The 22401-nt window shown below is 38.4% G+C and overlaps 1 protein-coding gene across 8 annotated transcripts in view; it reads right to left on the bottom strand.

The window, feature by feature from the left end:
* Positions 1 to 3535: 3535 nt before the first annotated feature.
* The window catches only part of PHACTR2 (phosphatase and actin regulator 2), a 297881-nt gene continuing 279015 nt past the window's right edge, over positions 3536 to 22401 (bottom strand). For all 8 annotated transcript variants that reach the window (XM_024997040.2, XM_024997045.2, XM_059889923.1 and 5 more), the window contains 2 exons: positions 21216 to 21292; positions 3536 to 10202 (listed from right to left, as the gene is read on the bottom strand). In XM_024997040.2, the coding sequence (XP_024852808.1) occupies positions 10187 to 10202; positions 21216 to 21292 (93 nt within the window). In that variant the 3' untranslated portion in view covers positions 3536 to 10186. The remainder of the gene's footprint in view (positions 10203 to 21215; positions 21293 to 22401) is intronic.

Below are 22401 nucleotides of genomic sequence, written 5' to 3'. Positions count from 1 at the left end.
ATGAGAATATTAACACTTACCCCATGCGATTATTGTTAAGTGAGAAACCACACGTGAAATGCATGGACCTGTGCATGGCTTGTGATCAGTGCTCCATGAAGGTGAGCAATCGTTCTCATCTCAGCTAAGTGTAGTTATTTACCTATCATCATTGTCGCCTTAGAATCGCCAGCTCCTGAAACTAGGGCCTTCAGCATCTGAGATCTGTCAGTGAATATGTTCTTTGCCTCACTTCACATTCACATCATAGGAATCTGTAAGCTTGCCTCTTGACCCAAACTATCAGCTTCCTGGAATCCTAATCCTTTTGCTTTCTTTTCATTTCTGGTGCCATTCATGTCACTTAAATTACATGCATAGATTTTTTTTTACTTGCTTCTAGTTCATAGTAATTGTACGTTCTTTAAAATTCTTTTTAACTGCACATTGATATCACTTGCTTTCTGCTTACTGACTCCCATTCTTAAGAGTCACAAGTACATATATTTCATTGGTGAATACACTTTGGAAATACTGATCCAAATTAATTTTCTTTACTGTATCTTTCCAATTATAAAATGATTCTTGAGTGTTCTTTGGTACATTTCAGTTGTGTTCAAAGCACTCAGATGATGTGTAAATGAAATGATTTTACAGTCTTGGAGGCAAAGTCAGGTGATGAAGAAATAGTTTATTAAAATTTCATTGTAGTACTTTCTTAATAGTCTTAACCACATTGTCTGCGGGGGTGTTTTTATCCTTTTCCACAACTTCCGTTACATGTGCTGATGAGTCTCATCTTCCTCTCTATAGCCCAGACCTTTTCCCTGACTTTCAGAGTCATGGATCCAACTGTACATCTATTGGCATATAGCTGTAGATGCTAACCTTTCATAATTGAATAAATACTCTAGAGAGAAAGAACTGGCATTTTCAGTGCTCACTTACCTAATGGTGTGTTCCTGGATGAACTTTAAACTTTGGTTGGCCCAAGTCAGACAATCTGGAATAGGGAGTCCTCAACGTAGAAAATAATTTGCCCCTATTTGTTCTTCTTGGAGAAGGCAATGGCACCCCACTCCAGTACTCTTGCCTGGAAAATCCCATGGATGGAGGAGCCTGGTAGGCTGCAGTCCATGGGGTCACTAAGAGTCGGACACGACTGAGTGACTTCACTTTCACTTTTCACTTTCATGCATTGGAGAAGGAAATGGCAACCCATTCCAGTGTTCTTGCCTGGAGAATCCCAGGGACGGGGAAGTCTGGTGGGCTGCCGTCTATGGGGTCACACAGAGTCAGACACGATTGAAGTGCCTTAGCATAGCATAGCATTTGTTCTTCTGGGTATACTCAGCAGTTCAAATTCAAGCCATAAATGATCCTTTCCCACAGTTTAATAAGTTTGTTACCTCTTTAGTTCAGTCCCTGATTCCTTTGAAATCTTGGTCATTGCCTCACTGAGTCTTCTCCAACTTTTATTAATCTTGCTACCATATTACTCTTTCTTAAAGACAACTCTTGGATTATTCTGACTCAGAATTTTCCAATGAGTCTCTGCTGCCTATTCAATACCTCCCAGAGGCCTTAGTCAGTCCTCAAGATCTTCTGCAGTTTCACCACAGACCAGTTTCACACTACCTTCCTTTTATTTTTCACTCCAATTGAATGAGACCAATTTTCCCCCAAATACAGTATGGACTCTTTCAGCATTACTTTGTTTACATCATTCTCTCCAACTGGAATTTTCTTCTATTTTGTAACATCCCACTCATCCTTTTAGGAGGGACTGAAATTTTTCTCCCACTATTTGGTTCCTAGAAATGGCACCACTTGTAGCTAAAGAGCAAAAAACCTTTACACAAATGTTACATTTTAAACCTTTCTCTAGAGTTTTATGCATTCTACTACTAGTGTCCACTTTTTACAGGACAGACTTCAAAGTTCACAAACTGGACAAGGACTTGGGTTGTCCGGACAGCAGTGCTTGGCAGCAACTCCATGCCATGTCTGAGTGTAGGTCCCACGAAGAGTTTAGTCAAATTTAGTAAAATTTAGTAAATTTGATGCTATGAAAGCACTGCAGAAAATGAGAAAATTGTCTCTTACCTCCATTAAGTTTTATCTTATTTATTTCTTGGCTGTGTTGCACAGCATGTGGGATCTTAGTTCCCAGATCAGGGCTTGAACCCACACCCCCTGCACTGGAAGTGCAGTCTTAACCACTGGGGAAGTCCCTCTGTTAGGTTTCACAAAGTAATCATTACTGATTCTTTTGGCTCTTTTCCCTTACCCTACACACCTGAAATAAAACATTTTGGTTACGAGGAAAAAATAAAGTAATGGTTCCATGTAGAATCTGGTTTTGTGTGAGAAAAATGGAAAGTGGTTGTTGAACTACTACACCTATCTTGGAGATGCACCCCTGAGTTTTAATAGCATACTTGGGTCCAGTTTTCAAACCTACTCTATCTTTTTGGTCCCGATCTTTTCTCTTACAAGTCCTCCCTCTAGGGTTGTTTTTGTTCAGTTGCTCAGTCGTGTCCAACTCTTTGTGACCCCATGGAACTGTAGCACACCGGGCTTCCCTATCCTTCACCATCTCCCAGAGCTTGCTCAAGCTTATGTCCATTGAGTTGGTGATGCCATCCAACCATCTTGTCCTCTGTCATCCCCTTCTCCTCCTGCCTTCATTCTTTCCCAGCATCAGGGGCTTTTCTAATAAGATGGCTCTTTGCATCAGATGGCCAAAGTATTGGAGCATCCATTTCAGCACCAGTCCTTCCAATGAATATTCAGGGTTGATTTCCTTTAGAATTAACTGGTTGGATCTCCTTGCAGTCCGAGGGACTCTCAAGAGTCTTCTCCAGCACCACAGTTCAAAAGCATCAATTCTTTGGTGCTCAGCCTTTTTTATGGTCCAACTCTCACATCCCTACATGACTACTGGAAAAACAACAGCTTTGACTAGATGGACGTTTGTCATAAAGGTACACAAAATTGCTTTTCAACTTCCATTTCATACCTTTGCCCTTGTCTTAGAGCACGAAGGAGGTTCACATATAATTTCTAACCACTGCTGAACAACAGGAAAAGTATATTGCAATTCCTTTTCTAGTCAAAATATGTTCCCAAGCTCTCTCCTTGCCTGTAAACATATTAAAGAGTAGGCATAATGAGGAAGTCTGTCTATTTTCTATATTACTAACTCTAAAGGGACTATCTTATTTTTTACACATTATAATGTGAATGAAAACAGCAATTTCAAATCTCCTCAGAGGTAAAAAAGACAGACACAAAAAGACAGCTTATTTTAAAATAAAATGTAAAAATAAACTGTAAGTTGCGGTTTAAAGCAGTAATTCTTTAGAAGATATTTTTAATTAAAGGTACAAACCGTGAGGACCTGCATACAAAAAGTTATAAGTCAGGAGGAGTTGAAATTACAGGCAATTAGAAAAGCTATCTTATTCTTGCTTTACAGGTATGGACTCTGAGCCTTTAATTTAGAAATACTGAGCCCTGTCTGAATGCAACAGAAACTGGAACAAACTAAAGCTGGGATTTCCCAATGATTTTATTGAGGTAACTTTTCCCAATTTTATACATATATGCATTTATATATACTTAAGAAAGCTAAACAATGTTCTAAGGCACTTGGAATTGTGCACAGCAAAGCATACTATAATATCATACAACTACACAGAGCATAATTTTGCTTTTTAAATAACACAAACACCAATACAGAATAAAAAAGATAATACATAGTCTTTCTTTCAGGTTACAATAGTGGAATTACATATACATACGTGTGTATACTTGTAGATATTTATACCCACATACTATAATACAGTACAGGTTTCAGAACAACACACAAAAAAGAGAAACTGTCATATTAATGAGTATACAGTTCCAGTTATGTACAGTCACAGATATTATACCTGTGTAATATGTAGGATAAGATCACTCACTGGAAATTAGAAATTAGTCAGCCTGATAACAATCACAACTTACCATTCTTATCACTTTCACCAAAGCTTGAAATAACAGAAGAATGCATATAGTTCTTTATTTAAACCTCACTGTTACATGGAAAAAAAAAAATGACTAGGTTGAAAATTTTTAGTATGTACTCAATCTGGTGAAATTGGTGCAGAATGTTTTGAATGCATTGGCACATCTCTAAGCCACAGAAGAAATATTTTTAAAAATAAAAATAAAAAATTAGTGCCTGTATTTTTAGTGATGAAAGTGGTTTGACCCTAGATTCATTCAGGTTGTTTATGAATGCTAGTTAGCACTGCCATGGTGACTTCTTCACGTGGAAGCTCTCTAAGCCATGTAATACACAGTCAAACTATAAGAAAACATCCAGTAAGGGGAAAGCCCCCCAAACTGGCAAGTGGCACAAATGTTATTGGCATTTTAACACAGCACAAAATTGACCTGAGGGTAGAGTGGCGTTCTGCCTCATTTGCTCCCTTCAATTTATTCTTAAAAAAGAAAAAAGGTATTTAACAAGAATTCTTAAGCACCGTCTTAAAGTTTACAACATAACCACTTTTATTGACTGAGTTACTCTGCTTCAAAAAAGATTTTAGAAATTTTAATATTGAAAAAAAATTATAGTAGCTAACTTAATTTGATCCATTAGTCACAATTCACCCAATCATTTCAAGACACATTTATCATTCAGTTTTGATGATAAAAAGTTACAAAGAGAATAAGTATGTTTATGTATAGTTAATATAATAATATTTCACCCAGGTAAAACTCATTTTGTGAATGACTGTCATTGAAGTATGGAGGACAATATGCATGCAATCCACAGCTCACCCTTCTTCCCTTCATAATTTAGTATTCACAAATCTAAAAGTTGAACTGCATGACTGTCTCTGCAGGGGAAATGCAAGCATTTGCATGTCGATTACATGCTTCTTTAACAGGATAAATGAGATTGGGAACTCATGGGATGCAGTTTACTAGGTAAAACCTAATGGTGATTTTCACAGACTACCAGTTTTGTTTCTGTGTGGATAGTTAGCAGTCGTGTTTGTGGTTAAGCCATGCAGTGATCCTCAGGACACTGACTAGGGCTACGACCAACAGCGTAGTTGTGAGGTAAAATTGTGAGGCCAAAAAAAAAGTGTGCTTCATGTGAACTCTGTCCTTTACATACCGGGACTAACCAAGTCATGATGCCTGTTGGAACTGCCAAGCCTACCCAATAACTCCTCCATGAAGAACTGGAAAACTAAACTTGCCATCAGAAGGCTAGATGCGGAAGGCAAGAAAAATGGCAGAGGAAAAAATGATTCAGGACCCAAAGACATGCAAAGCAGTCAAGATGAGGTTTTGAGATAGACACTTTTTCCTGTGTCCTCAAATTGCAGTGGGAGGTGGCACTGCCCTCCCAGGAGGGCATTTGAACATGGGGGAGGGCTTTTTACTTTTAGTATTTACAACAGGTGGGCATACTACTGGCATTTAGTCAGCAAGGGCCTGGGAGAGTAAACATCTTGCAACGCGTGAGACATTTCTGTACAACAAAGAACTGCCCAGCTCAAATGCCAGCAGCAGCCCTACTGAGAAACACGGATGGAGTGCTCTGCTTACATGCACAGCTATGCCAGCTAAACGGCATTGTTTCTGCAGTAAATCCTAGCATGGCTAAAAAATGACCCTTGCCTAGAGGTCTGGCTTCTAGTGCAAATAGCTGCTAGAGGATTCTCTCTCTTTCTCTTTTTTGTTTTTGTGCCAGAAATCTTACAGTGTATACAACAGGGTTTCTTAATATGGGATGACCCTGTCTTCAAAAAAGCATAAGTGAACTATTTTGGGGTTGTTTTCTAGAAAGGCTACTGGTGGTTTGCCATTTCCACAAAGAGTTTAAGCTTAATGGTTACAAAAAGTAAACAGAAAGTGAAAATGAGAATGGTTTGGGAGTATTCCACCCTATTTCTACCACCCTTTGATCACCAACAAATTATAATAGCACCTCATGCTGCTCTTTGAAAATTGGGTGTCCTCTATCTGAAGAGGTGCTTTCTCTCAGAAAGATGGTCCTATGAATTTGATGATTACTTTTGCTGTTGCATTCCCCTCTAGGAAACAGTTCAGCTGGAAAAGTTCATTCTGCTTTGGCAAGCGAAATACTGTGACAGACACTTAGACACGCAACCGTGGACGACTAGCCGGTTCCAGTGGCCAAGGGACAATTTTGTAAATAAGTCGTTATCGTAGTGGTTCCTTAGTGCTTATAACATTCTCTAAGCATGTGAAGAAATTAATTCTTGTCTCAAAATATATATATTTTCGTTAGTAAGGTTAGGCTTCATAATATGATCGTATCTAGGAATGTTTAAGGCTACCATACTGATGAAATGACATAAATGCATATGTCTTATACTAGCTTGATTCCATCTTACCTCCTTTGAAGATTTCTCATTTAGGTGTAGAATGTGCTGCTGGAACCACTTAAAGAAGTACTCTGACATTTCTGAAGAGCTTTCACTGTTTAAATGTGGAGACACTGTTCTGTGATAGACAAGGTTGCTTTCTTCTATTGTTATGCAGTGTAATTTGTGACAGTTGTGTTCTATTCTATTAAGGATAAATACAATGCCTGTTTTGTGTTAAAAAATGGTACACATTAGGATATGCAGTGTTAATGCAGATTTTTCTCTTTTAGGTGTAAGCTATCGTATTTTTTTTTTTAAGTGCCAATGCAGCACTGAATTAACTGCAGGTTGTAAAACTTGAGTTATGAGTTTTAAGGACTTATCTCTCATTTTCAGTATTTGATGATTATTAAGGAGTGTATTCAGTTCCTCTATTTCCTTAAAAAGATTTTCACTGATATTTCAGAAGTTTCTCCTAACACAATATATGTACTAATGTAAGAGAAAGATAAGTGATTACAATCAATATGCTAATATAGGACATGAAAATGAAAGCAGAAAGTCGATTTTTCTGGATAAATCAGATAGAATGTTTTTTCCCCCCTCAATTTGAAACAGCTGTTCAAATATCCAAACTAGATCTCTACTATAGATTTTAGGAATTATTATAAAGGTAAACTATATTGAACAAACCAAAAACAAAATGCAAGTTATTTCACACATGTAGGAAATTATCAGGCAAGGCTGCCTAAAATTAACACTAATCATCAGAGAACTAATTTTGTCAGACCATGAAGATAATGCTAAAGCTCATGGCATCTCCTTATTACCTTAACGTTAAGGTGCTTTTTCTCCATTTTAAAAAAGATGGAAATGACCACTTTGGTTTTTACAAAACCAAACTAGTCTGTCTAGTTCTTTCGTGCCTGAACTTTTCTGGAGATGGACTTGTTTTTCTTCCTTAATCATATCTTAGGGACTCAGAAAAACCACTTACTTCTATGTCAGCCTAATGTCGCACATTAAATAGGAAAAACCCTGATTTTGTACTGGAACAACCCAATTCACACACACACATTTATTTTTACAGAACCGCAGCTTACTGGCTGGATTGCAGAAATGCTGGCACTAGGCAGATACATAATTCTATGGCGGCTGGTCCACATCCTTGTATCCTTTCAGAGCTGCTTTGCAAGAGACCTCTGGATGGGCTGCTGATGTGGATATGCAGTGTTTCTGCTTTTTAAAATTAGCTATTAAAACAGAGCTTCATTCTGTGAATGTAGCTTAGCTCATAATCCTTCCATTCTTTTTATTTAAAGGATCATTCCAATGAAATAATTCATGGTTCCAATTCTTAAACTAGTAGTGGTTAATTTTTTTTTTTTTTACTTTTAAATTTTCTTAAAAAAAAAGAGAAAAGTTTAAAACTTTTCCCTAGACACATTAATCAGCAGAAGAGAAAGTATGGGTAGTTCATAAATCTGACATATCATAGAAGGAGAACAATATATTGAGGACCCAGAATCTCATTTTCTTTTTCAGTCTTATTTTTTGTACTAAGTGCATCTCACTATAGGGAATAAAAAATTATATCACATGTACTGCTAGGGGGAAAAATTGTTCCTTTTATCAATCAAATAGAGACTTTCTATGACACGCATCTTGAGTGATAAAACAGTGATAAATGTCTTATATTTGCCATTTTTATAGGACCCTTGTGACTAGAAATCAAAACAATGTTCTAAGATTATAAGTATAGAAAATTAAAATAATATTATATGCCTTGGTATTTTTCCTAAGACACTAAAATGACAATAAGGAAATACAAAAGGAAAAAAATGACTTCAGCAAAAAAACCTGGAACACAGTTAATATCTATGGCTGGATTTAAACACTATGAAATAAACAAAATTTCAACCAGATTGAAGACACTAGGACATGCAGAAAAATTTTTTCAAAGCAAAAATAAGTTATTCTATCAAAGAAATGACAATAGTGCAAAATTCTAGGTTTATTGTATTAATGCACGCAGCTGTGTACAGCAAGAGAGGCAACGATGCCAGCTACTTTTCTGAGTTAAAAATGGTCCTGGCTTTTTGTAATAGGCCATGTGGGATGACATTTTTTATTTCTTACAAATCCAATTTTAAGTGGTTCTTTAAAATATAAGTGAATGGCAGGACCCACATTTACCCATTAGATTAAATGCTTGCTTTTGATTGAATAGAAAATTACAGTTTTCCATACAATGAACCAGAATCACTTCAGAAAATCCCAGTCCAAACTCCGAGAATAAAATAGTCTCTTTAGGTCTTGTCGTGTCGTTCTACATCACATGTGTTTTTAATAAAAGGGGCACAAAATAATTGTGAAAGAACAATTAGATGCAAGGTAGTATTTACCCGTGGTCATAGGCACTCGGGAGCGGAAGCCACGCTATGCCCATGACTCTATGGAAAATAGCAAGATGACAACAATGGCTTCTTAATGTAAACAATATTGACTGTAGGCTCATGGGGAAATCTTTCGTAACTTTAATTCACTGATCCTTTTGTACTGAAAGTCAGTTCTGTATTTATGGATGCAATTTGCACTCTTAAAATACCAAATGAGGTTCTCCTTACTTAACAACTTAGCAGAAAATTTTCTGTTCTTTTAAGTCTTTGGGTGAGTATTTTTTTTAATCCATGTGCTTTATTTTTTTTTTAATAGCAGCAATCCAACTTAATGCAGCATGAAAACTAAGTAGTTCTTTCCGTTCCCATTCAGAGCCAACTGCTGGCAGAACACCTGTATTTTGATTAAGTTTAACTTTGGATTCAGACTTTTTAAAAAAGGTGCCATGATTGTAGATAGTATCTTCCTTAAATCAAGTAGGACTGTTTCAACTTTGGAGATAATTAAGCTAGGGAAAGACCAAAAGATTCTTTTCTAAAGCTTGCTACAGATTTATAGGGTCGCATTACATCTTTGTTCCAAGTCCTGTTATCCTTGTGGAAGATTGGTACGTTAGGTAAGGAGTATTTAAAAGAATGTAAAGTGTGTATAGCTATGCTATTTGAAGCATGCAACAAAATTTGGGTAAGCATGCTTATTAAGAGTCAGTAAAAGCCTCTTGCATTTAAGAAAAAGATACATGAAAACATTCAGACTTATTTCTGGCAACTGGATTCACTGGCACAATGACAAGAAAATAATGGTACTACGCTGTACCAATATAATGGTGAAACAAGAATATTCTTCTAGGATCAGGTCTAAGAAATCCACATTGAGTGATTAAACTCCCACATTCCTTAATAAGTTCTCAATTGCCCAAAGTCTCTTCAAAAATACATTTATGCTTCTATCCTTTTTTCATTAACGTAATGAAGTATTTCTCTTGCTTTCTGATTTTCACCACCCACCACCCACCCCCCACCCCCGCAACCCTTTCCAGTGCTCAGAAATTCCATTCCCCATTCTTTAACCCACACTCTCAAATGTGGCTTTCTGGCAACAGCGATTGTCTTCTGCTCATCTTCTTTGATTAAAACTCCTGATGAAGAATAACTGGCATAAACATGGTGTCCCTTACCATCAGTCCACATGCTGGACAGCAGGGTCGCTGAACAGCCGGGATGCTGAACCATCCCCTTTGCTTGCTGGCCCACCCGGGCTGTACAAGTGGGGAGTACTTTCCACATGCTTCCTTCACCACAAGTTAAACAGAAACACACACATTCAAATCCCAGTGCAATATCAGGTTTTCAGGAAGCGAGGCTTCCCCTCAAGATGATCAGTCTGTTTCCCAAGAGTCTCATGCTTCATTATGGACGATGAAACCTGAAATACAAAACAGAAACTCTGTGATGTGGTAGAGAAACACAACTCTATTCAGTGACGTGAATATGGTACAGTCATTTTTATGATCAAAGGCAGCTCTAGCATCCCCAACTGAATTACTGTTCTCTTAATAAATTACTGTTTTAACAGAAAATCGTTATAAATGTCATGTGGGAAAACAGAGACAGCTCTGCAAAAGATGCTGGTTTTATCATCTGAGATACAGAGCAATCAATACACAAAACATCACTATCTTGAGGGTCATGTTCTAACCTATATTGAACAAAGTGAGATGTTTCATAAAGGATTTGGTTACACCTGATTTGTCATTACAAAAAGGAAAACACCATCATGTAGTCACTATTAGCTTTGGCTTCTCTTCACTTCCTGCTGGGGACTCCAAATGTACTTTCTATACCTGAATTTTCAAACACCTCCCAGGCATTTCCTTACAAATGTTCCACAGGCAACATGCTAAGCATGTATACAGATATACAAATTATCTTTCCTTGTGAACCTGCCTTTATGCTTTCTATTTTGTTAAATGTTATACCTTTAAAAATACATTCAGTCTAGAAGCCTAAGATTGCAACTTTCTCCCTTTCACCCTCCACATCTCATTAGTCACCAAGTCCTGCCCCAACTACCTGTCTCTGGATTCAGTCAAGCCTTCACCACCTTTTGCTGAAACTACTAACAATATTAACAGCATGCTAGCTAGCTGGCTGGATTCATGCCCCTCTGTGAGAGTTCCTGAACAGTCCTTGTGATTTTGTAGCCCTCTGCTTTTGAACATGTTCCTTTCTAATATTGCAATCACCCCCTTCATTTTCCATATGTTTTCATATCTAAGATCAAGGTCAAAAGCCATCTTCTCCAGAAGCCCTTGTCTGATTCGCTTCTTCAGCCTACTTCTGTAATTCCACAATTAAGCAATTCTACTTGGTATTCCATTTATCTTGCCTATTCTCATGTTCATTTGTTCAAGTAAAATTTAATGTTCATCTGCCTAGACTCCAAATTAATTTCCCTGTCTCAGGCTCATAGATTGGGAGATCAAACCTATGCTCCACACTGTCACTGGCATTATTACCATAAGTACTGATCCAATCATCCTAGATCTTTGTTAATATCATTGCACTGTTCCCCACTATTGATAAAATTTAAATTTCTTAAAGTGATGGCTGAGGCTTTTCAGGATGTGGCCCAACCCATGTTTCTAACTTCACAATCAATCCCCAAATACCCTAAATTCCAATCATTTGCCCTCCTAAAGGCTCTCCACTTTTTCCTTTATCCTTATCTTTCCTCCTATCTCTATCTCCTACAATCTTCCTCTGTGAGTTCCCCAAACTTCTTTTTCCTTTACCTCTCAGAAAATTAATAATTGCTTCTATTCTGTGTACCCACAATATTTGGTTTATACCAGTCACTGATCATTGTGTGTGTGTGTGTGTGTGTGTGTGTGTGTGTGTGTGTGTGTGTATGGGTGTATCTCCTTTTAGATCACGAGATGCTGAGAAAAGCCTTGGGCTCACTTTCATATACTCATAGAATACAATATCTAGCACATGGTATTACTTAATAAATGTTGCTATGTTGAATCAAGCATTAAAAATGAAAAATTAAAGACGTAAGAACAGATGAAACAAGATTGGCTATAAGTTGATAATTGGAGCTATATGAAGGACGTATGGAGCCTGTGACATGACATTACTTTGGCATGTTCGACAGAAGTCAAAATAAAATAGGTTATACCAAGTTTTCCAAAATGAGCAAACACGCTGTGATTCAAGTAGGGATAAGTCTACTGTGAGTTCATTTCTTGACTCTGTTCTGTCCACAACCTTGGGCAGGTGTGTGAACCCCATGTTCTGCAGTGTTACACAGGGACGACATGACTGTTTCCGTCACCTGAGCTTTATTCCTGCCCTCTGATCATGCAAACTCCTTGCCACCTCAGGCCTCTTGCAGCAGCTCTCCCCACTACATTAGCTGATACCCTTAGGGGAAGTGTTTTTCTCTCCCCAAACAGTGCTGACAACTTCCTCTTGTCATTTAAATCACAGAGTAAGTTTAATTTCCTCAAGAGACCCCGTTCTTAGCCATCCTATCCATATCCACCCTCGCTCTTGGCACAGCGTCCTGTTCCATTTTTTTTTCATAGCACTTAGCACTGTCTGAAATGATCATGTCTAGGGACTTCCTGGGTGGTCCCATGGCTAAGACTCCATGCTACCAATGCAGGAGGCCTAGGTTTGACCCCTGGTCAGGGAACTAGATCCCATGTGCTGCAACTAAGACCCAACATAGCCAGGTAGATAAATATTTAAAATAAAAAAGAGCACCCACCCTTTTAAAAAGAAAAGAAATGATTATCGTCTATTTGTTCATTTACTTGCTAACGGTCTGTCTCCCTCCCTAGAACACAAGCATGTGTGAGTGAGGACTTTGACATGTTCTAAACTCCTAGGGTCCAGAAAAGTATGACTCACTCTCTGTGCTCCATAAATACTTGCTAACACATGAACGACTGAGTACATATATATAGGTGCACTTGGTTATTTGATTACTTGTTCTATAAGTAATTCTATGTAACTGAAGAATTTAATCATGAGATCCACTTATCATTAATTACAACTGCTGCTGCTGCTGCTGCTAAGTCGCTTCAGTCATATCTGACTCTGTGCGACACCATATACGGCAGCCTACCAGGCTCTCCCATCCCTGGGGTTCTCCAGGCAAGAACACTGGAGTGAGTTGACATTTCCTTCTCCAATGCATGAAAGTGAAAAGTGAAAGTGAAGTTGCTCAGTTGTGTCCAACTCTTAGCTACCTCATGGACTGCAGCCTACCAGGCTCCATGGGATTTTCCAGGCAAGAGTACTGGAGTGGGGTGCCATTGCCTTCTCCGAATTACAACTGACTATATACTAATCCATGATAACCCATTTGATATGATATTCCATCATGCTTTCTAGGAAGAGTCAACTATAACCTGAAGAAAAGCTATGGAAATTGTTATAAAATGTTATAAATTGTTACAATGTTGAATAAATTTTACAATTGTTAAAATGTTATAAAATGTTATAACTTGTTATAAAATTGTATAAAAATGTTTCAAGAGTAATTGAAAACCTCTTTAAATCAAACATATAAAATGTGAAAGAAAGGCAGATAATAATAATACCTACTAAATGTGGTAGCACTAGTGGTAAAGAATCTGCCTGCCAATGCAGGAGACTTCTAGCCCTGTGTCGGGAAGATCCTCTGGAGGAGAAAATGGCAACCCACTCTAGTATTCTTGCCAGGAAAATTTCCAATGGACAGAGGAGACTGACAGCCTACAGTCCACGGGGTTGCAAAGAGTCACACATGACTGAGCACACACATTAAATTCTACTATGTGTAATCTTCAAAATAATCCTATGAGGTAAGTACTCCTGTATCCTTTTTGTACAGATGTAGAAACTGAGGCACAGGGATGCTCAGTCATGTACTCAAGGCAGAGAGCTTGAAGGCCAGGCTCTAGACTCTGTATTCCTAGCCTATGTGAGGCTACGAGATTAAAACATGTCTATCTATGTGTGTGTGCATGCTAAGTCTCCTCAGTTGTCATCCATGCTTTCATTCAAAGGATACTTTTGTTGTCCTCTGGGTAGAATAGAATGGAAAACGTAATCAGTTGGATTTCTACACCCACTAGTTTTGATCAATTCTGACCAGAGAAAAATCTTAGTCCATATTTCCAGGCTACACTTTGATTGCTACAGTTGTCTCAAACACATTTGCCTTTTGCCACAAAGAGAACTAGATGAAAATGGGCTCAGCACACACTTTCTCAATTACCAGAAAAAGCCAGGCCAGTGATGTCCTGGGGTGGGGGGCGGCAGGGAGAGTGAAACGAGAAGCAGGAAAGAGGAGCACCACCCACACCACAAGGAGGGAGGGAGGAGGAGCCCTGGGAGCCCTGACAACACAAACATACTGCACCTGCAGGATCTTCACACCTTGACTGAGCAAAGATCCCTCTTTGTTGGATTCATTTTTCCCTCTTGGGAATTAAATATAAACTCATCTAATTTAGCAATTTTTTAAGGCCTCTCCAAATTTGCAGGACCAATCATTCCACAGTGTCCTAATCTTCACTTGGTCTTGGGTTCCAGGAACAAGTATGGTGAAAGCTGACATAAGAGGCTTTCTCTTCAATCAGTAATGTCTCTGGGAGGAAGACAGTAAATTAAGAATAGGGTTGGGTGAGACCTCCCAATGCAAGGGTCCTGGGTTCGATCCCTAGTCAGGGAACTAGATCCTGCATGCTGCCACCAAGATCCGGTGTAGCCAAATAATAAATAAATAAATATTTAAAAATAAAATTAAAAAAAAATAAATAAAAGGAAAAAAAAAAAAAAGAAATTGGGTTGGGCAATAATGGGAGTAGCCAGTGGACCAGATAAGATTTAGAACCTTTTAAAACCGAGCATTTTCCTGGAAAGTGTCCTGCTTTTAATTTCCAAAAATTATCAGGACATTACAAATTTTTTTTTTGTTTGTTTTTCTGCAGACACTATTTGCCAATGGATCCCATTACAGAATGAGTCCACAGACTGGATTTTGTTGGAAAATCAGGCCATCAGCATAGCGTCTAGACTGGGGAGGAGAAGATGACGGCTAACCAATACTCTGAATGCGGTAATATGCTAACAAAGCTGGGGGGTCAGAACTGTAACCTCTCCTTATAAGCACTGCCCAGATCTGGTCAAAATACCCATATATTTTCTTACACTATCCAATCAGAAAGGAACATTTATATCCTGTTTAAATTAGGCATCTTATCTTCAAAATCAACTCCAACATTTTGTGGTTAGAGGTGCTGAAAAGGCAAAATTATTCTTAAGTTTGGTACCGCTCAGTGGTTGGCATTCATTTTGAGGTACACGAAGTTCAGCTTTACTTCCGGGGAAGTCTGCCTACCTGACAGAATGACAGCTTGGCTTTAGGCTTCAAGTTGATGAAGCAATAAATAGAATTACTGTGCCCTCACGATACTTAGGCTTTTCATCTACCCCTTTTTCAGAACTTTCCTGAAACTCAAACTTGGAAGCTATCTATATTTTCTTCTTGTTAAAAACGTCAATAATTTTTTTTTATATTCATACTTTTGAGAGAGAGTGAATAGAAGCAAAAAACTAACTTTAAGTCGCAGAATTTAGGTAAAAATAACTCTTTCCCATAATGGTTCTTCCACAAATACATAAAAATTTCTTCACCTTCCTATAAATTCAGTTCAGATAATATAAAATATGAAATGACTCTCTAAGTGTAAAACATTACTTTCCTGTACTCTCCTAGTTGATATATTCAGAAATCCTGAGTAATTAATTTCCTCTTTATTTAAAAGGGTTTAATGGTCAAGGCACATACAGTTATGTTAAACAAATAAGGAGATTCTCCTAGACCACTGCTCCTTGTTCAACTCAAGTCAGATCACATGCTGAATGGGAATTCATGAGTCCGAATACTAAGCCATGCTTACAAGTCTGGTGGTCTAAGCGACATTTTGCAATTCTTTTCAGTTTCTGTCCAGGTAGCAAGGAAATGGAGCCCTCGAGAGAGTATCTCTACAGAAGCAGCCTTCTCATTCTCTGTGGTGGTAGTGGTTTAGTTGCTAAATCGCGTCCGACTCTTGTGACCCATGGACTGTAGCCTGCCAGGATCCTCTGTCCATAGGATTCTCCAAGCAAGAATACTAGAGTGATTTGCCATTTCCTTCTCATTCTCTATGGAGGGCCCCTAATTCATGTTGTTGTTTTTTTTTAATTTTTGGCCACACTGCACGGCATGTGAGATCTTAGTTCCCTGACCAGGGATCGAACCCTTGCTGCCTGAGTGGAAGCACAGAGTCTTAACCACCGGACCACGATGGAAGTCACTGAATTAATGTTTCTTGAGGTCACAAGTATAGTTCTTGCCATGTCGCATTTTGATAAGCCTGTGTAGAAGCTCAAAGGGTAGTTTAATTTATCTGTAAATCTACATAGGCTATAATAGCTCAAGATGGCACAGAATGAGATAATTACTATATTAAAAATATATTTATTTATCTGGCTGCACCAGGTCTTGGTTGCAGCATGCAGTATTATTTTAGTTGTGGCATGTGGGATCTAGTTCCTTTACCAGGGACTGAACCCGATTTCCCTGCATTAGGAGTACAGAGTCTTAACCACTGGGCCACCAGGGAAGTCCCTAGATAATTACTTTAAACACACACACATGCACAAACACACTTCTCAACATAACTACATTAGGAAAACTTGAAAAGTAGAGAAAAACCCCCTATAGGTCCAGTCTATGACACACCATTAAGAGTTGTTTTTTTTTCCTTAAGACTTGGCATTACTTACTTTTATCTATTCATTTATTTATTTTTATTGAAGTAAAGTTGATTTATAATATTGAGTGAGTTTCAGATGTACAACAAATTGATTCAATCATATAAAGACTTTTTTCAGACTATTTTCCATTACAGGTTATTAAAAGATACTGAATACAATTCCTTATGTTATATAGTAAATTCTTATCTAGGTTATGTATAGTAGTTTATATACGTTAATTCCACACTCCTATTTGGCCCTTCTACCCTCTTTTCGCCTTTGGTAAACATGTTTGTTTTCTATGTCTGAGTTTGTTTCTGGTTTGTATATAGGTTCATTTGTATTTTTTAGATTTTGCATATAAGTGATATCAGATAATATTTGTCCTTCTCTGTCTGACTTACTTTACTTAATATGATATTCTCTAGGGCCATCCATGTTGCTACAAATGGCAATATTTCATTCTTCTTATGGCTGTTTTAATGTTATTTCCCAATCTTTTTCCTACGCATCTGCACTTTAAAACAAACCACTGCTATATACGTATACTTTAGTCAGTATCTGGATTTTTCCACTTAACATTATGCCAGTAATCTCTTGAGGCCCATTTTGATTCTAAGAGTTATCAATTTAATGATTCTTTGCTTAATATATTAAGCAAATAATATAGAAACTAATAAAATTATATAAGGGGCTTCCCAGATGGCTCAGTGGTAAAAGAAACCTCCTGCAATGTAGGAGATGTGGGTTTGATCCCTGGGTCAGGAAGATCCCCTGGAGGAGGAAATGGCAACCCACTCCAGTATTCTCACTGGCAAAATCTCATGAACAGAGAAGCCTGGCAAGCTACCGTCCCAAAGAGTCAGACACACAGAGCAACTAGCACCCACGCACACACACGTGCACCCACAGAGAATTATATGTGTGAAAGTATTATTTTGCATGCTCTAAAAATGTTCTTGTTTACAAAATTCGATGTTTATTTTTAAAAGCAATATTCTCTCTTGATTATAAGTCTGATATATGTTGACATTTTAAAAAAATTGGAAAACAGAATATTCAAAGGTTACAACTAGTCATAGATCCTACCATTCAGCTGTAACCATTTTAAAGTTTATTTTTTATGTAAAGTCTTTTCAAACAATTTACATGTCTTTATAATTTAAAGAATTACTTTAAATTGTAGACATCCCATTTACTTTGGAAAGGGGAAGTGGGTTTTCTTTGCCATGGTGATTTCTTTCCAGAATGCACTGGCCCTATTTAATAATACAGTGCTCTTCAAATGGTCTTTTGGGGTTTGAACAGGGGACCAGGTGGGCAGCTTCTGGGGCGGGGAGAAAAAACAGTATGTGGCTGGACAAGCTGAAAATGTTCTAAAGAACAGAGGTTAGAGCTTGGTACCTTGCAAGCCAAAGGATGAACTCTTATATGGACCACTTATCCTCATGTTTCTCATATGGCCCTAGAATGCATTTCAATTTCAAGAGGTATCTGGAGAAACTGGGAGAAATCAGAAGAAAGAGTGGCCCTTTCCACTCTAGATGGATGGGCTACAATCCATCTTCAGGTCAAACATTCAGAGAACGTACTCATGATGGAGTTTTGAGAAGTGTCTTCTCGGTACACCAGTAGCAGGCGTGTCATGATATTAGTGCCAGCACACTCATGAAAAACCACCATGCTGGAAACCTCATCGACAGAAAGACAACTCTGGAAATGGATCCTTCATTTTTTTTTTAATTTAAAAACATTTTCAACAAGGTGATACATTCTCATGTTTCAAAAATCCAAAAGGTTCAGAAGGGTAAGTAGTATCATCTCCCCACCGTGCCTGGCCCCTAGTCATCTAATTTCCCTCCCAGAGACAACCAATGTTACCAACTTTTTATGACTCTCTCCAGAGATAGATACAGAGCCAAGGAAGGGAATGGGAATGTGGGAATGGGTCCTCCTAGAGTTGACTAACACATCACTGTGTGGGAGATTATCTCTGGATAAAGAGGTGCTTGGACAGACGAAGCAGTGCTGTCTCAATCCTTTTATTAACCACCCTAAATCCGCAGGCAGCTAATAGGTTTAGATTTTGAAGGGAAGGCTTCCTCTTATAAGCAGATAACGCCTGGCACTAATGAGAAAGGCTAATAATTGAGTTGCTCTATGTCGGGTTCCATTTAAAGAGCCAGGTCATGATTCATGGCGTGTTTATTCCCTCTAAGGATAACTGGGGCTAAGAGCACCATAATCTTCCATATGAGTAATTTTCTAAACGTAAAGCATTATCATATGTTTGTATTATTTTGATTAAGACTCAGCAGCATTTACCAAACCTCTTACCGTTTAAAGAAATACTGAAAACAATTTGAAAATCATAAGTATTATTTTTATAAGTCTCAGAGCCTAAATATATCTCAACCATAATGCAACACTAATGATGTAATATAAATTAATGGAAAAATATCAGGAGACATTTGCTTTACTGCCAAGTTTTAAAGAATACCTAAGCAAGGAATATTTATCTCAGTGATATGAACACTTTTTCCTTCTCTGGAAATTTAATTTTCTAGAAAATGGAACTGTAATTGACTTGTGTGTGCTTAGTTGCTCAGTCATGTCCGACTCTTTTCGACCCCATGGACTGTATGTAGCCTGCCAGGCTCCTCTGTCCATGGGGATTCTCCAGGCTAGAATACTGGAGTAGGTTGCCATGCCCTCCTCCAGGGGATCTTGCCAACCTAGGGACTGAACCCAAGTCTCCTGCATTGCAGGCGAATTCGTTACAGTCTGAGTCACCAGGGAAGCCCAAGAATACTGGAGTGGGTAGCCTATCCCTTTTCCAGGGGATCTTCCTGACCCAGGAATCAAGCGGGGGTGGGGTGGAGGGTCTCCTGCATTGCAGGCAGATTCTTTACCAGCTGAGTTACCTGGGAATTATATTTGTTTCAGATATACAACATAAGTGATTCAGTATTTTTATACATTATGAAGTGATCACTATGGTAAGTCTGTTACCATTTGTCACTGTAGAAAGTTATTACAATGTTATTGACTATATTTCCTCCGCTGTACATTACTTTGCTGTACATTACTGGTAGTTTGTACCTCTTAATCCTCTTCATCTAATTCACCCACTCCCCCACCAATGTCTTTAAAGACATTTTAAAGAGTATTAACCACTATATTGTGGGAAAAACTTTTAAAGCTTACCTTCATATCAGCTGTTACCAAAGGAAAAAAAACCAAAAATAAACCCACTGCAGATACCATCACACCCTGATGTAAGGTTGCTCTACAGAGGCTGTTTCTAGTTTTGGGATCAGTATTTGCTTTTCAGAAAGATCTACCATGGTATTCTTCATGTAATCATCTGTCCCAGTATGTTTTGTTTTTTTTTAAACAATTCAAGTTTCAAAGTAAGGAGACCAAACTAGTCAATCCTAAAGAAAATCAACCCTGAATACTCATTGGAAGGACTGATGCTGAAGCTGAAGCGCCAATACTTTGTCCACCTGATCACTGGAAAAGACCCTACTGCTGGGAAAGACTAAAGGCAAAAGGGGAAGAGGGCAGCAGAGGACGATATGGTTGGATAGCATCACTGACTCAGGACATGAACTTGGGCAAACTCTGGGAGACAGTGAGGGACAGGGAGGCCTGGCATGCTGTAGCCCATGGGGTTGCAAAGAGTAGGACACCACTTAGTGACTGAACAATAACAGGCTTCAAAGATTTGACTGACATGCAAATTCTTTGAAAAATCTTATAGAACATCTGTTACGTATATATAGCAAAGGAGCTTCCCAGGTGGCTCAGTGGTAAAGAATCCACCTGCCAAAGCAGGAGATGCAAGAGATAGGTTTGATCCCTGGGTTGGAAGATCCTCTGGAGTAGGAAACGACAACCCACTCCAAGATTCTTGTAGTGGAAAAGAAGCTTGCCTGGAAAATTTCATGGACAGAGGAGCCTGGCGGGCTTTAGTCCATGGGGTGGCAAAAGAGCCAGACACAACTGAGCACACACACACACACACACACACACACACACACACATATAGCAAAGCACTTAAACCCATAAGAGAGAAACAAACAGAACACCTATGAAGTATGAGGCTCAGACTATATGATCACTCAAGCCTCTTCCAGTTTTAGCAGCCTGTGAAACTGAAGTGTGTTGGCAGAAAAAATGGTAGGACTATAGTGAGCTTCTGTGGCATCAGTAAAAATCAGATTCCTTTCTAAGCTATGCCTTCTAAAAACTGAGCTTCTACCCTTTCTAAGCTATGTCTACTGTGAGTCCAAAGTAGACATGTCTGTGCCCACACTAACTTTCACCAGCATCTGTTCTGGGCATAAAACTTCAACTGAGTCTCTTTAAGAGCAGAATAAATGATGCTGATGCTTGTTTTTTGGACCAGAATATAAAACTAAGAAAGAAACCAAAACACAGCCCTCTAGAATGACTTAGACTTCTTTGGAAGAAAACAAACAAACAAAAAAGGACTTAATTTCAGAAATGTTCACTAGATGGTGTTGTGCTAAACTATATTTTTAAAAAATTTAAATTGTGATGAAATACATGTAACATAAAATTTACCATCTTACTCATTTTTAATTTGCACAACTGCATCTTGTTCACCTACCTGGTAAACTGTCGACTCTCTTCATGAACTTCCATTTCTGTGCTTTTAAATTCATTTAGTTCTTTCCTTATTGCTGCCTAAGTAGGAAACAATAGATAAACAGAATTTCTAGTTAGAGCACACATTTCCTCAGCATGTATAGAATCAATGAAGCAGACATTCTTTCATGAAGTATCTTGAAGAAAGGAATTTCGAGTTCCCACCTCTAAAGACGGGATAAATGAAGTATCGATACTACAGCCAAACAAAAACCAGGACAGATCTCTGCAAGTGTCACTCACAAGGCAGAGGGCAAGGGGGCCTTTGCCAAACCCACCCTGGGGCCTGATCTATGAGTCACACACCCACCGCATCCTCGATGACCACAAGGATAGCACAGGTCATGAGTTTTTCTGAGAAACAGTATCATTTTCCTATGAAAGTTCTGCATTTCATACCACCCACAGCAACATGGCTTTGACAAGCTGCCACAGAGCTACAGAGAAGGCAATTGCTATTTATTCTTTGGTATTGAAAGTTTAGACAATTAGAATTAAACATTTCAGCACAGCACTTAAAGCCACTCAAAGAAAATACCAAGGAGAATGCTGTTTCCATTATTATTTATTGAATACATAATCCAAGCCATGTGCATGCTGGGGTTGGAAGAGATGCTTACAGGTTGAAAAGCTGAATACTCATTCACGTGTTAACACTGGTTACCATTAACAATACCGGCTAGATCATGGATGGTTTTTTGGTTTTAATTTTACGCTTATCTTTATTTTCTAGTTTTTCTATGAAGAAGTATTTTTTTTTTTTTTTTCTACTTGAGATCTTTGTTGCTGGGAGTGGGCAGATTGCTCTAGCTGTGGCAAGCAGGGGCTACTCTCTAGCTGTGGTATGCAGGCTTCTCATTGTGGTGGCTTCTCTTGTTATGGAGCACAGGCCCTAGAATGCACAGGCCCAGTAGTTGCAGCTCTGAACCATGTGGAGTCTTCCTACGACAGGGATCGAACCTGAGTCCCCTGCATTGGTAGGCAGGTTCTTTACCACTGAACCACCAGGGAAGTCCTTATGAAGAAGTTTTGTAAATTAAAAAATACTCATAAAAGCATCCTCAGAACCTCTGAGAAACGGACTTCTCAGCTGAAACACAGAATGAAGTTACAAATCACGGTGATAAGAAAATCTACTTTGTGATTGG

This window comes from Bos taurus, chromosome 9 (genome assembly GCF_002263795.3).
Source record: "Bos taurus isolate L1 Dominette 01449 registration number 42190680 breed Hereford chromosome 9, ARS-UCD2.0, whole genome shotgun sequence".
Classification (NCBI taxonomy): domain Eukaryota; kingdom Metazoa; phylum Chordata; class Mammalia; order Artiodactyla; family Bovidae; genus Bos; species Bos taurus.
The sequence above is the reverse complement of the archived record's forward strand: the minus strand, read 5'-3'. Positions and strand labels throughout refer to the sequence as shown.